The sequence below is a fragment of the Saimiri boliviensis genome, chromosome 8 (genome assembly GCF_048565385.1).
Source record: "Saimiri boliviensis isolate mSaiBol1 chromosome 8, mSaiBol1.pri, whole genome shotgun sequence".
Lineage (NCBI taxonomy): Eukaryota > Metazoa > Chordata > Mammalia > Primates > Cebidae > Saimiri > Saimiri boliviensis.
Window position 1 is genome coordinate 30,677,973 of NC_133456.1, and position 12,573 is coordinate 30,690,545.

General features: G+C 34.6%; 1 protein-coding gene across 7 annotated transcripts in view; it reads right to left on the bottom strand.

Moving 5' to 3' along the window:
• The window catches only part of STXBP5L (syntaxin binding protein 5L), a 413,694-nt gene that overhangs the window by 275,701 nt on the left and 125,420 nt on the right, over positions 1 to 12,573 (bottom strand). For all 7 annotated transcript variants that reach the window (XM_074404291.1, XM_074404290.1, XM_074404292.1 and 4 more), the window contains exon 6: positions 1,415 to 1,549. In XM_074404291.1, coding sequence (XP_074260392.1) covers positions 1,415 to 1,549 — 135 coding nt within the window. The remainder of the gene's footprint in view (positions 1 to 1,414; positions 1,550 to 12,573) is intronic.

A 12,573-nucleotide genomic window follows, 5' to 3' on the forward strand; every position in this document is an offset into this window, starting at 1 on the left:
AAACAAAAATTCTGCTCTGGAGCAGTTCCTAATCTAATGAGGGAGCATTAATGAAAGACCCATTCAGACATAATACAAAAGGACTATCATGACAAGAGTATAACTAGTAACAACCTTCCTTATCAAGCAACATACATGCATACTGAAACATTAAGATTAGGTAAAAGATTTATTTCCAGAGTCAAACTTCACAAAAGCAGGGTGTTTTAACCAGAATTTTGCAGAATAATTTTGTAACTTAGACTAAATATGATGCAGAAAATGAGCCCACTTCAAGTCAAACATCTTATCAAGGACCTAATATGTACAGAGCATAAATGTGTTAAATAAAAGTTGTTTTTCTGATTAATAATTTTACTAGAAGAATTGCTTATGTATATACTACAAATAGATGGTGATATAGTTTAGATATTCGTTCCTACCCAAATCTCATGTTGAATTACAATCTCTAATGCTGAAGGTAGGACCTAGTGGGAGGTATTTGGATCATGGGAGGTGTATTTCTCTTGAATGGTTTAGCACCATACCCTTAGGGGTCTTCTTGTGATAGTGAGTTCTTGCCACAGTAAATGAGTTCTTGCAATAGTGAGTACATTATTGTTCAATCTGGTTGTTTAAAAGCGTGTGGTACCTCCCCACAATTTCTCCTTTTGTTCCTGCTTTCACCATATGATATGCCTGCACCCCTTTCACCTGCCACCATCACTGTAAGCTTCCTGAGGCCTCCCTGAAAGCTGAGAAGATGCCAGCATTATGCTTCCACAGAACCATAAGCCAATTAAACCTCTTTTCTATATAAATTATTCTGTCTCAGGGATTCCTTTATAGATATGCAAAACAGCCTAATACAGATGGCTTGAAATTCCACAAAGTATGATATTTGGAGAATTTCACATTTTACATGCACAGAAATTTAAATATCAGTGCCAAAGCCAAGTGGTAATCACTATCAATCACATACCCAAAAAAACATATATATCATAACATAAAAAATATTTGAGCCCAGAATAGTATTTTAATGAGGCAAGAAAAGAAAAAGCTAAAAGCATTAAAATCATATGCAGCAGTCATGTTTATTTTTACATAACACAATTCATTCTCACTGAAAGTGGCTATACCAAGCTTGATTATAACAAAGTGAGATTTCCATGAGTAACTTGTAGAATAAGGCTTACTATATTGTCATCAAATTTTTAGATATAAACTTTAATTATTTATGGTATTTGGAAAGCCTAAAATATTGGAATTTGCATTTTAAAAAGCCTTTATGGCTTTAAGTGATTTTACTAAACTTTTCACTCAAATTCATTATAAGTTAGTAATAGACGTATCAAATAACTGTAATTTGACCTATATGTTACAAAACTATATAAAGTATTTAAGCCAATAAAGTGATATCCAAGTTCAAACTTACAATTCAATTGCCTTGTTCCACATGATAACATATCCAGAAAGAATGAAAGATTCAATATTTACAATATGTGTATTTCCTCTTTCTGTTCCAACATAAAGCCATTTACTCTGGAAAGGTAGATGACAGTAAGTAATTCTGAAAGAAAGAAAATTATAATTAAAATATCTAAATTTTATATTTGGTCAGCATTATATTTTCCTTACATGTATTATATAGTGATAGCTATATAAACTATAAAATTTACTATACACTCAAGTATACACTCAAGTATAGCATGTAGTTATTTATTTAAAGTATGGGATAAAGAATACTATAGCATTAAAAACAATAATGATAATAAGCACTATTAATAAGTGCCAATATGGGCATTTACATTATTTCTAATTCTGAAAATGACAAGACAGATATATATTTCTGTTTCACAAAAATGAAACTGCGGCTGAATTTTTTTGTTTACTTGCCTAAGATTTACAGCTAATAAGCGGCAAAAATAGGATTCAAATCCTTTCCTGTTAGGTTACAAAATTAACATCTTTCCACTAAGCTACATTTTTTTCTATCTTTAAGATATTTCATTTAAATACATAAATTTCATATTATGATATTTCGCAAATTTCATATTTGCTTCAAACACATAAATGTCGGAGTTCACAGAGAAGTCATAAATGAGATGATAAATTATTTAGTTTGTATTCAGATGTTTGGCATCTAAACAGTAAAAAGAAAACTTATAAAGTCAGAGATCCACTGTACTCTTCCCTTAATTCTATTGTTCTGTTTTCATCTTCATGATGAGCTTTCTGACTAGCTCTAGGACCTGTTCCATAGCCAATGCAACTATGACTTCTATATATGAAATATGGTAATTTAATTTACCAGAGTCTTCTATTCACAACATTATCACTCCTTCTAGCTTGGCCTAATCATGCTCTTTAGTCACTCTTCAAAAGAGAAGGAGGAGAAGTTTACAGTTATCTCTCATAAGACAGACAAATAATTTTTTTAAAGTGAATGACATATTTCTAATATGATATTGTGTTGTACTTCTTTATATAAGAATTAAAAAGTGAACATCCAGTGTGTCCAATTTATATTCTGTCTCGTTCATTGAAGTTTTGAACAGCCTGTTTCTTTGAACAAAACTTCATCTATTACCCAAAGCACACTACACACTACATCCAAAAATTTAAAAGCCCTGCTATTACATAGCGATTACAAAGTTAATTGACAATGTAATTAATGTGTAACCTGTATGATCAGAAAAATTTAATTAAAACCTAAAATCTACAATTGCTGTTGCCAAGGGATATTTAATAATGTTGCACAGGAAATAACTTGATGGTCATGTTTCAAGGCAATGAAGAATCAATTTTCAATTCAATCTTAGGTAGAAAGAGGAAACTCACTTTAAAGAGGATTAAGATAATCCTTTCTGAATTACAGGGACAGTGGAGAAAACACTAATCCCATTAAAGAAGACACAAATATAGGGGTTCAAGTAGAAAAAAAGTAAACCTAAATATTACATAGTCACTTTGATGGTTAAGAAGAAAAGTGTAAGAACTGCCAGGTTTCAGTAATGAGACAGAACTAGAACTATTCCTTGTAACTACTTTTTTTCCTGGTTTTTATTAAATATAAACTAGAGCCTTTATATCAAACAGGTTTCACCTTATAGTCAATGTCTAACTGATGGGTAGTGGTTACAACAACTACATAAAGAGTCTCAGATTTTAACTGAATCCCCCAAAAAAGAGTAATAGGATTTCTTAGAATAGTTGTCATAGGTAAAGAAAAAGATATAATAACACTTGTGCTGTGTATTTGCTAACTCTAATAAATGATTAGTCAATAGCTTTGTACAACTTGATTTATATTTAATAATTACACTTTCTTTTGTAACTTATTTCTACCACCACTATCTGAGATATGAAGGATTTTTTTCTATAACATGTGAGCCTTAGAAAAATAATCTTATTCCTATATCCATATTAACTATTATTAAATAATCTAAGATATTCTTAGCCTTCCATCTGTTCATCCATTTATTCAATCTTCACTAAATAACTCTTTATAAAAAAAGTATTGTTGTGGAGAGGGACCAAGATGACTGACTGGAAATAGCTACAGCCGGAGGCTCCCACTGAGAAGAATAAAAACGACAAGAGAAGAAAAAAAATGCAAGTGAGTCCTACACCAGCAACTGAAGTATCCAAGTTCTCTCATTGGGACTGAATAGGCAGTTGACACAACCCACGGAGAGCAAGGAAAAGCAGAGTGCAGTAACGACCCACATGGGAGCTGAAAGAAACAAGGGGAGCTCCCACCTCCAGCCAAGCAAGGTGGCGAGTGATTGTGTTACTCCACCCAGAAAACCATTCGTTTTTCAAGGATCTGAGCAACCTGCAAATCAGGAGAGCCCCTTTTTGAGCCCAGGAGACAAGGGCCTTGAGTCCTGAGCACAGAGCTGTACAGATTCTCAGCAGCCACTCGGCTGCAGACTGTTTAAGTTTACCAAGTTCCTGAGGGGAGGGGCAGCTGCCTGCTGACTAACATGACTGAATCCTGTGGGGATGAGTGGCAGCCATAATTGCAGCTCCAGTCTGCCACTTTTTCCCTGCTGGTGCCAGGAAGACTGGGCGGTTTGGACCCAGGAGAAATACCCCACAGGGCAGTGCAGTGGCTGTGGCAGATCATGGCCAGACTGCCTCTTTAGGCTGGACCCTGATCCATCCCTCCTCACTGGGTGGGGCCTCCCTGCAGGAATTTCAGAAACTCCAGCTAGGAGTTTACAGACAGAACTCTGATCTTCCTGGGACCAAGCCCCTTGAGGAAGGGGCAGCCATGGTCTCCATGGATCAGTGGAATTAATCTTCCCCCTGATGGCTCTGAGAAACCTGGGAAGTGCAAATGAGTCGGATTCCCCACCACAGTGCACCCCTTCAGCCAGAGTGCTTTGTTAAGTGGATTCCTGACCCCATGCCTCCTGATTGAGTAAAAGCCCCAAAAAAGGGTGGCCAGACACCTTAATTAGGACTATTCCTGCTGGTATAAGTTTGGTACGCCTCTGGGATGGAGTTTCCACAGGAAGGAGCAGGCAGCCATCTTTGCTGTTCTGCAGCCTCCACTGGTGACACCTCCAGGTGTGGGAGGGGCCCAGGCAAATAGGGTCTGGAGTGGACCCCTAACAAACCAGAAGAGGTACCTGACTGTTAAAAATAACAAATAGAAAGCAGTAACACATTTACAAAAACGTCCCCACAAAAACTCCATCCAAACGTCAGCATCCCTCAAAGATCAAAGCTAGATAAACTCAAGAAGAGAAGATGAGAAAGAATCATTTTTAAAAACCCTGAAAACTCAAAAAGCCAGAGTGCTTCTTCTCCTCCAAATTATTGCAACACCTCTCTGGCAAAGGCACAGAACTTGGGCAGAGGCTGAGATGAAAAAATTGATAGAAGTAGGCTTCAGAAAATGGATGAACTTCACTGAGCTAAAGGAGCATGTTCTAACCCGATGCAAAGAAGCTAAGAACCATGATAAAACATTGCAGGAGCTATTAACTAGAATAACCAGTTTAGAGAGAAACATAAATGACTTGATGGAGCTGAAAAACACATGACAACTTCACAGTGCACCCACAATTATCAACAGCCAAATAGACCAAATGGAGGAAAGGATTTCAGAGCTTGAAGACTATCTTGCTGAAACAAGACAGGCAGAAAAGATTAGAGGGGGAAAAAAAGGAAATTCAATGAAAGAAACCTCCAGGACCTATAGGGTTATGCAAAAAGACCAAACCTGTGACTGACTGAAGTACCTGAAAGAGACAGGGAGAACAGAGCCAAGTTGGAAAACATACTTCAAGATATCATCGAAGAGAACATCCCCAACCTAGCAAGATAGGCCACCATTCAAATTCAGGAAATACAGAGAACTCCAGGAAGATATTCCATAAGAAGATCAACCCCAAGGCACAAAATATCAGATTCTGTAAGGTTGAAATGAAAGAAAAAATGTTGGTCGAAATGAAAGAAAAAACATTAAAGGCAGCCAGAGAGAAAGGCCAGATAACCTATGAAGAAAAGCCTATCAGACTAACATCAGACCTCTCAGCAGTAACCCTACAAGCCAGAAGAGATTGTGGGCAAATATTTAACATTATTAAAGAAAAGACTCTCCAACCTAGAAGTTCATATATGGCCAAACAATGCTTCATAAGTGAAAGAGAAATAAAATTCTTTCCAGACAAGCAAATGCTGAGGGAATTTGTCACCACCAGGCCCACCTTGCAAGAGTTCCTTAAGGAAGCACTAAATATGAAAAGGAAAAAAATTAAAAAGTTATCAGCCACTACAAAATCACCTTGAAGTACAAAGACCAGTAACACTATAAAGCAACTACATCAACAAGTCTGCAAAATAACTAGTTAGCATCATGATGACAGAATCAAATTCATACATAACAATATTAACCTTAAATGTAAATGAGCTAAATGCCCCAATTAAAAGGCACAGAATGGCAAGGTGGGTAGAGTCAAGACCTATTGGTGTGCTGTATTCAAGAGACCCATCTCATGTGCATAAACACACATAGGCTAAAAATAAAAGGATGAGGGGAAAATCTACCAAACAAATAAAAAGCAGAAAAAAGCAGGGGCTGAAATCCTAGTTTCTGACAAAACAGACTTTAAACCAACAAAGATCAAAAAAGACAAAGAAGGACAAAGGTTCAAGTCAACAAGATGAGCTAAGTATCCTAAAAATCTATGCCCCAATATAAGAACAACAAAATTCATAAATAAGTCACTAGAAATCTACAAAAAGATTTAGACTCCCATACAATAATAAAGGAGACTTTAATACCACACTGTCAATATCACATCACTAAGACAGAAAGTTGACAAGGATTTTCAGGACTTGAACTCAGCTCTGGTTTAAGTGAACTGGATATCTACAGAACTCTCCATCCCTAAACAAGAGAATATACATTATTCTCAGCACCTCATGGGACTTACTCTAAAATTGATCATATAATTTGAAGTAAAACACTCCTCAGCAAACACACACAAAAAAAGGAGTAAAATCATAACAGTCTCTCAGACCACAGAGCAATCAAATTAAAACTCAAGGTTAAGATATACAGTCAAAACCACACAGTAGAAATACAACAACATGCTCCTGAATTATTCCTGGGTAATTAAATTAAGGCAGAAATCAAGAAGTTCTTTGAAACCAATGAGAACAAAGAAACAATATACCAGAATCTCTGGGACATAGAAAAAGCAGTGTTAAGAGGAAAATTTATAGAACTAAAATTAAAAAACTAATAAGATCTCATATTAAGCCCATATTAAAAAACTAATAAGGTCTCAAATCAACACCATAATTTCACAACTAGAAAACCAAAAACAAACCCGAAAGCTAGCAGAAGACAAGAAATAACCAAGATCAGAGGAGAACTGAAGGTAATGATAAAGACATGAAAACACATTCAAAAAGTGTAACAAATCCAGGAGCTTTTTTTGAAAGAATAAAATAGATCACTACCTAAACCAACAAAAAGGGAAGAATCAAATAGATAACAATAAAAAATAATAAAGGGGATATCACCACTGACCCCATAGGAATGCACACAATTATCAGGGAATACTATAAACAACTCTGTGCAAATAAATTAGAAAATCCAGAAGAAATTGATAAATTCTCAGACACATATACCCTCCCAAGACTGAATCAGGAAGAAGTTAAACTGCTGAATTGACAAATAATGAGTTCTGAAACTGAGGCAGTAATAAATAGCCTACCAACCAAAAAAAAGTCCAGGACCAGACACATTTACAGCTCAATTCTACCAGAGGTACAAAGAGGAGCTGGTATCATTTATTCTGAAATTATTCCAAACAAATTAAAAGGAAGGACTCCTCTCTCAATCATTTGATGAGGCCAGCATCATCCTGATACCAAAACCTGGCAGAGATACAACTAAGAAAGAAAACTTCAGGTCAATATCCTGATGAATATCAATGCAAAAATCCTCAATAAAATACTGGCAAACCAAATCCAACAGCACATCAAAAAGCTTATCTACCACAATCAAGTTGGCTTCATCCCTGGGATACAAGGCTCGTACAACATATGCAAATAAACATAATTAATCATGTAAACAGAACTAAAGACAAAAACCACGATTATCTTAATAGATGCATAAAAGGCTTTTGATGAAATTCAACATCTCTTCAACTCTCAATAAGCTAGGTATTAATGGAACATAACTCAGAACAATAAGAGCCATTTACAACAAACCCACAGCCAGTATCACACTGAATGGGCAAAAGCTGGAAGCATTTTCCCTTGAAAACCAGCACAAGACAAGGGTGTCCTTTCTCATCATTCCTATTAAACATAGAATTGGGACTTCTAGCCAGGGAAGTCAGGTAAGAGAAAGAGATAAAAAGTATTCAGATAGGAAGAGAGGAATTCAAACTGTCTCTGCAGATAACATAATCTTATATTTAAAAAATTTCTATTACTTCAGCCTAAAAGCTTCTTAACCTGATAAGCAACTTCAGTAAAGTCTCAGGATACAAAACCAATGGGCAAAAATCACAAGCATTCCTTTTTACCCACAATAGACAAGCAGAGAGCCAAATCATGAATGAACTCCCATTCACAATTACTACAAAGAGAACAAAATACCTAGGAATACAGCTAACAAGGAAAATAAAGGAGCTCTTCAAGAGAACTACAAACCACTGCTCAAGGAAATCAGGGGGGACAAAAACAAATGTAAAACACATTCCATGCTCATGGACAGGAAGAATGCCATTGTGAAAATGGCCATAGTGCCTAAACTAATTCATAGACTCAATGCTATTTCCATTAAACTACCATTGATATTTTTCACAGAATTAGAAAAAAAAACTACTTTAAAATTCATATGGAGCCAAAAAAGAATCCAAATAGCCAAGAAAATCCTTAGCTAAAGAATAAAGCTGCAGGAGCCACACTCCTGACTTCAAGCTATACTACAAGGCTACGGTAATCAAAACAAAAACATAGGTCAGTGGAACAGAATATAGATCTCAGTTTAGGCACTATGGCCATTTCCACAAACATCTGAATTTTGACAAACCTGACAAAAAGAAGTAAAGAGGAAAGGATTGCTTATTTAATATATGGTGCTGGGAGAACTGACTAGCCATATTGAGAAAATTGAAACTGGATCCCTTCCTTACATCTTATACAAAAATTAACTCAAGATGAATTAAAGACTTAAATGTAAAACCCAAACTATAAAAATCCTGGAAGAAAATCTAGGCAATACCAATTAGGACATAGGCACGGGCAAAGATTTCATAATGAAAACATCAAAAGCAATGGAAACAAAAGCTAAAATTGACAAATGAAATTTAATTAAGCTAAAGAGTTTCTGCACAGAAAAACAAAACAAAAAACAAAACAAACAAACAAAAAAACTATAATTGGAGTGGACAGACAACCAACAGAATAGGAGAAAATTTTTGCAATCTATCCATCTGAAAAACATCTACTATCCATAATCTATGAGGAATTTAAACAAATTTACAAAGAAAAAAAAAAGAATCTATTAAAAAGTGGGCAGAGGGTATAAACCAAAACTTCTCAAAAGAAGATATACATGCAGCCAACAAACATGCAAAAAAGCTCAACTTCACTGATCATTAGAGAAATGCAAATCAAAACCACAATGTGATATCATTTCACTCCAGTCAGAATGGCAATCATTAAAAAAATCAAAAAACAACAGATGCTGGTGAGTGTGGAGAAATAGGAATGCTTTTATACTGTTGGTGGGAATATAAATTAGTTCAACCATTGTGGAAGACAGTGTGACAATTCCTCAAAGACCTACAAACAGAAAGACTATTTGACCCAGCAATCCATTACTAGGTATATAACCAAAGGAATATAAATCATTCTATTATGAAGATACATACATGCATATGTTCATTGCAGCTCTATTCATAATAGAAAAGACATGGAATCAATTCCATTGCCCATCAATGATACACTGGATAAAGAAAATAGGATACATGTACACCATGGAATACTATGCAGCCATAAAAAGGAATGAGATTATGGCCTTTGCAGGGTCAAAGATGGAGCTCAAAGTCATTATCCTCAGCAAACTAATGCAGGAACAGAAAAACACATGTTCTTACTTATATGTAGGAGCTGAACAATAACTATGGGGAACACCAAATACTGAGGCCTGTCCAGGGAGTATAGGAGGGAAGAAGAGTGTCATGATAAACAGCTAATGCATGCAGTATTCAATACCTTTGTGATGGGTTTATTAGGTGCAGCAAACAACCATGACACATGTTTACCTATGTTAACAAATCTACGCATCCTGCACATATATCCTGGAACTTTAAATTAAAATTTTAAAAATGTATTGTCCCAGATTATAAAACACACATCCTTTTTTACTCAAATCATGTTATCAAATAAGAGAGAGAAAACAACCAAATAAAAAAATGTAAAATGTACTAATTTCTATAAAGAGTCTAAAGAAGAAAGAGATTAATTACACCAAGAAAAATAAAGAAAAGCTAATGTAGAAAGTTGTATTTTAATTGGGCCATTAATGATCAAAACACAACATAAATAAAATTTTCTCAACTTTTAAATAATGTATAAACCTTTAATTTTTTTTTTTTTTTGAGACGGAGTTTTGCTCTTGTTACCCAGGCTGGAGTGCAATGGCACGATCTTGGCTCACCGCAACCTCCGTCTCCTAGGTTCAGGCAATTCTCCTGCCTCAGCCTCCCGAGTAGCTGGGATTAATTTTTTTATATTCTTTTGACTTACTTTTAGAAACAAAGTAACAAAATAAAATACAAACTTTTCACATGGCTCTTTACACACATAAAACAAAAAAATCTAAATTAATTACAAAATAACTACAACCAGAATTTAAATGAACATAATGTGACAGTTGAATTTTTTTACAGAAGTAAAATAACCTCAAAATACAAATATGGTTCTAACTGCACGGGTTCTATTGAGTTTCATGTGTATATACTTAAGTCTGCAGCTTTTCACTATATTTATCTATTCTAACAGCTTTATTTTTTTATCAAAGGTTTTTAAAGGAATCTCCATACTGTTTTCCATAGTGATTGTACTAGTTTACATTCCCACCAACAGTGTAAAAGTGTTTCCTTTTCACCACATCCATGCCAATCCCTATTTTTAAAATTATTTTTTAATTATGGCCATTATCGCAGGAGTAAGGTGGCATCATATTGTGTTTTTAATTTGCATTTCCCTGATAATTAGTGATGTTGAGCATTTTTTTTATGTTTGTTGGCCATTTGTACATCTTCTTTTGAGAACTGTCTATTCATGTCCATAGCCCATTTTTTTATGGGATTATTTGGTTTTGGGGGGTTTTGTTTCTTGCTGATTTGTTTGAGTTTCTTGTAGATACTGGATATAGTCCTTTGTTGAATGCATAGTTTGCCAAGATTTTCTCCCACTGCATGGGTTTCCTGTTTACTCCACTGATTACTTCTTTTGCTGTGCAGAAGCTTTTTAGTTAAACTAAGTCCCATCTATTTACCTTTGTTGTTGAACTTGCTTTGGGTTCTTGGTCATAAACTTTTTGCCTAAGCTAATGTATCAAAGAGTTTTTCCAACGATATCTTCTAGAATTTTTGTGGTTTCAGGTCTCAGAGTTAAGTCTTTGATCCATCTTGAGTTGATTTTTATATGAGGTGAGAGATGAAGATCCACTTTTATTCTTCTATATGAGGCTTGATAATTATCCCAGCACCATTTGTCGAATTGGGTGTCCTTCCCCACTTTATGTTTTTGCTTGCTTTGTCAAAGATCAGTTGGCTGTAAGTGTTAGGCTTTATTTTTGGGTTCTCTATTCTGTTCCATTTGCCTACATATCCATTTTTATACCAGTACCATGCTGTTTTGGTAACTATAGACTTGTAGTATAGTTTGAAGTTGGGTAATGTGATGCCTTCAGATTTGTTCTTTCTATTTAGTCTTGCTTTGGCTATTCAGGCTCTTTTTTGATTCCATAATAATTTAGGATGTTTTTTTCTAGTTCTGTGAAGAATGATGATTGTATTTTAATGGAAATTGCATTGAATTTGTAGTCTGCTTTTGGTAGTAAGGTTTTTTTCAAAATATTGATTCTACCCATCCATGAGTTTGAGATGTGTTTCTACCTGTGCTCTATTATTTCTTGATAATTTTGTCAGAATACTATTTATTACCTATCAAATGTTAAAATTATAACATTTTTATTATCATACAGCCGTTACAAAATTGCCTGGATCAAGCAAGAAAATATATCGTCAAAAGATTTCATAAGCAATCATAAATTCTTACAATGATTGACATGTAGAAGATTTAATAATGTAATAAACACTTCACAGATACTAAGTACCAGCACCAAGATGATAAAGACACATATCATCTGAGACATAGTCCTTCAGAAATTCATGATTAAAAATGATTTGACAAAACTGAATAAATATTTATTATTTTAGTTCATTTATGCAATACCCGTTCTGTACTAAATACCCAAACCTATTTCCTCACTAAAACTTAAGTGGCAAAACACTGAACACTTTGTTTTGAAGACTGTTATTAATTTTCTTTATCTGTTCTTAAAATAATCACCTAATCATCTAATTTTTTCTAACTTTTCTGTTAACCAACAGAATTAATTTGTAATGCAAGCATTTTATGTCATATATACTAAGCTTTATATTCTCTATACTATCTTGCCCTTTTATACATGCATGTATGTTTGTATTTTCTTAAAAATAATTTCAACTTTTATTTTAGATTGGACTTTTATTTTAGATATGTTTGTGTGTGTGTTTTTTTTTTTAAATAATTTCAACTTTTATTTTAGATTCCTGAGATACATGTATAGGTTTGCTGCACGGGTTTACTGAGTGATGCTGAGGTAAGCATAGTACCCAACAGTCACTTTATTAATTCTTGCCCCATAGTAGTTTCTAGTGTCTATTTTTTGCCAGCTTTATATCCAAGTACATTCAGTGTTTAACTCTCATGTATACTTGAGAACAGGTGGTATTTGGTTTTCTGTTCCTGTGTAAATTTGCTTAGGATAATGGCCTCCAG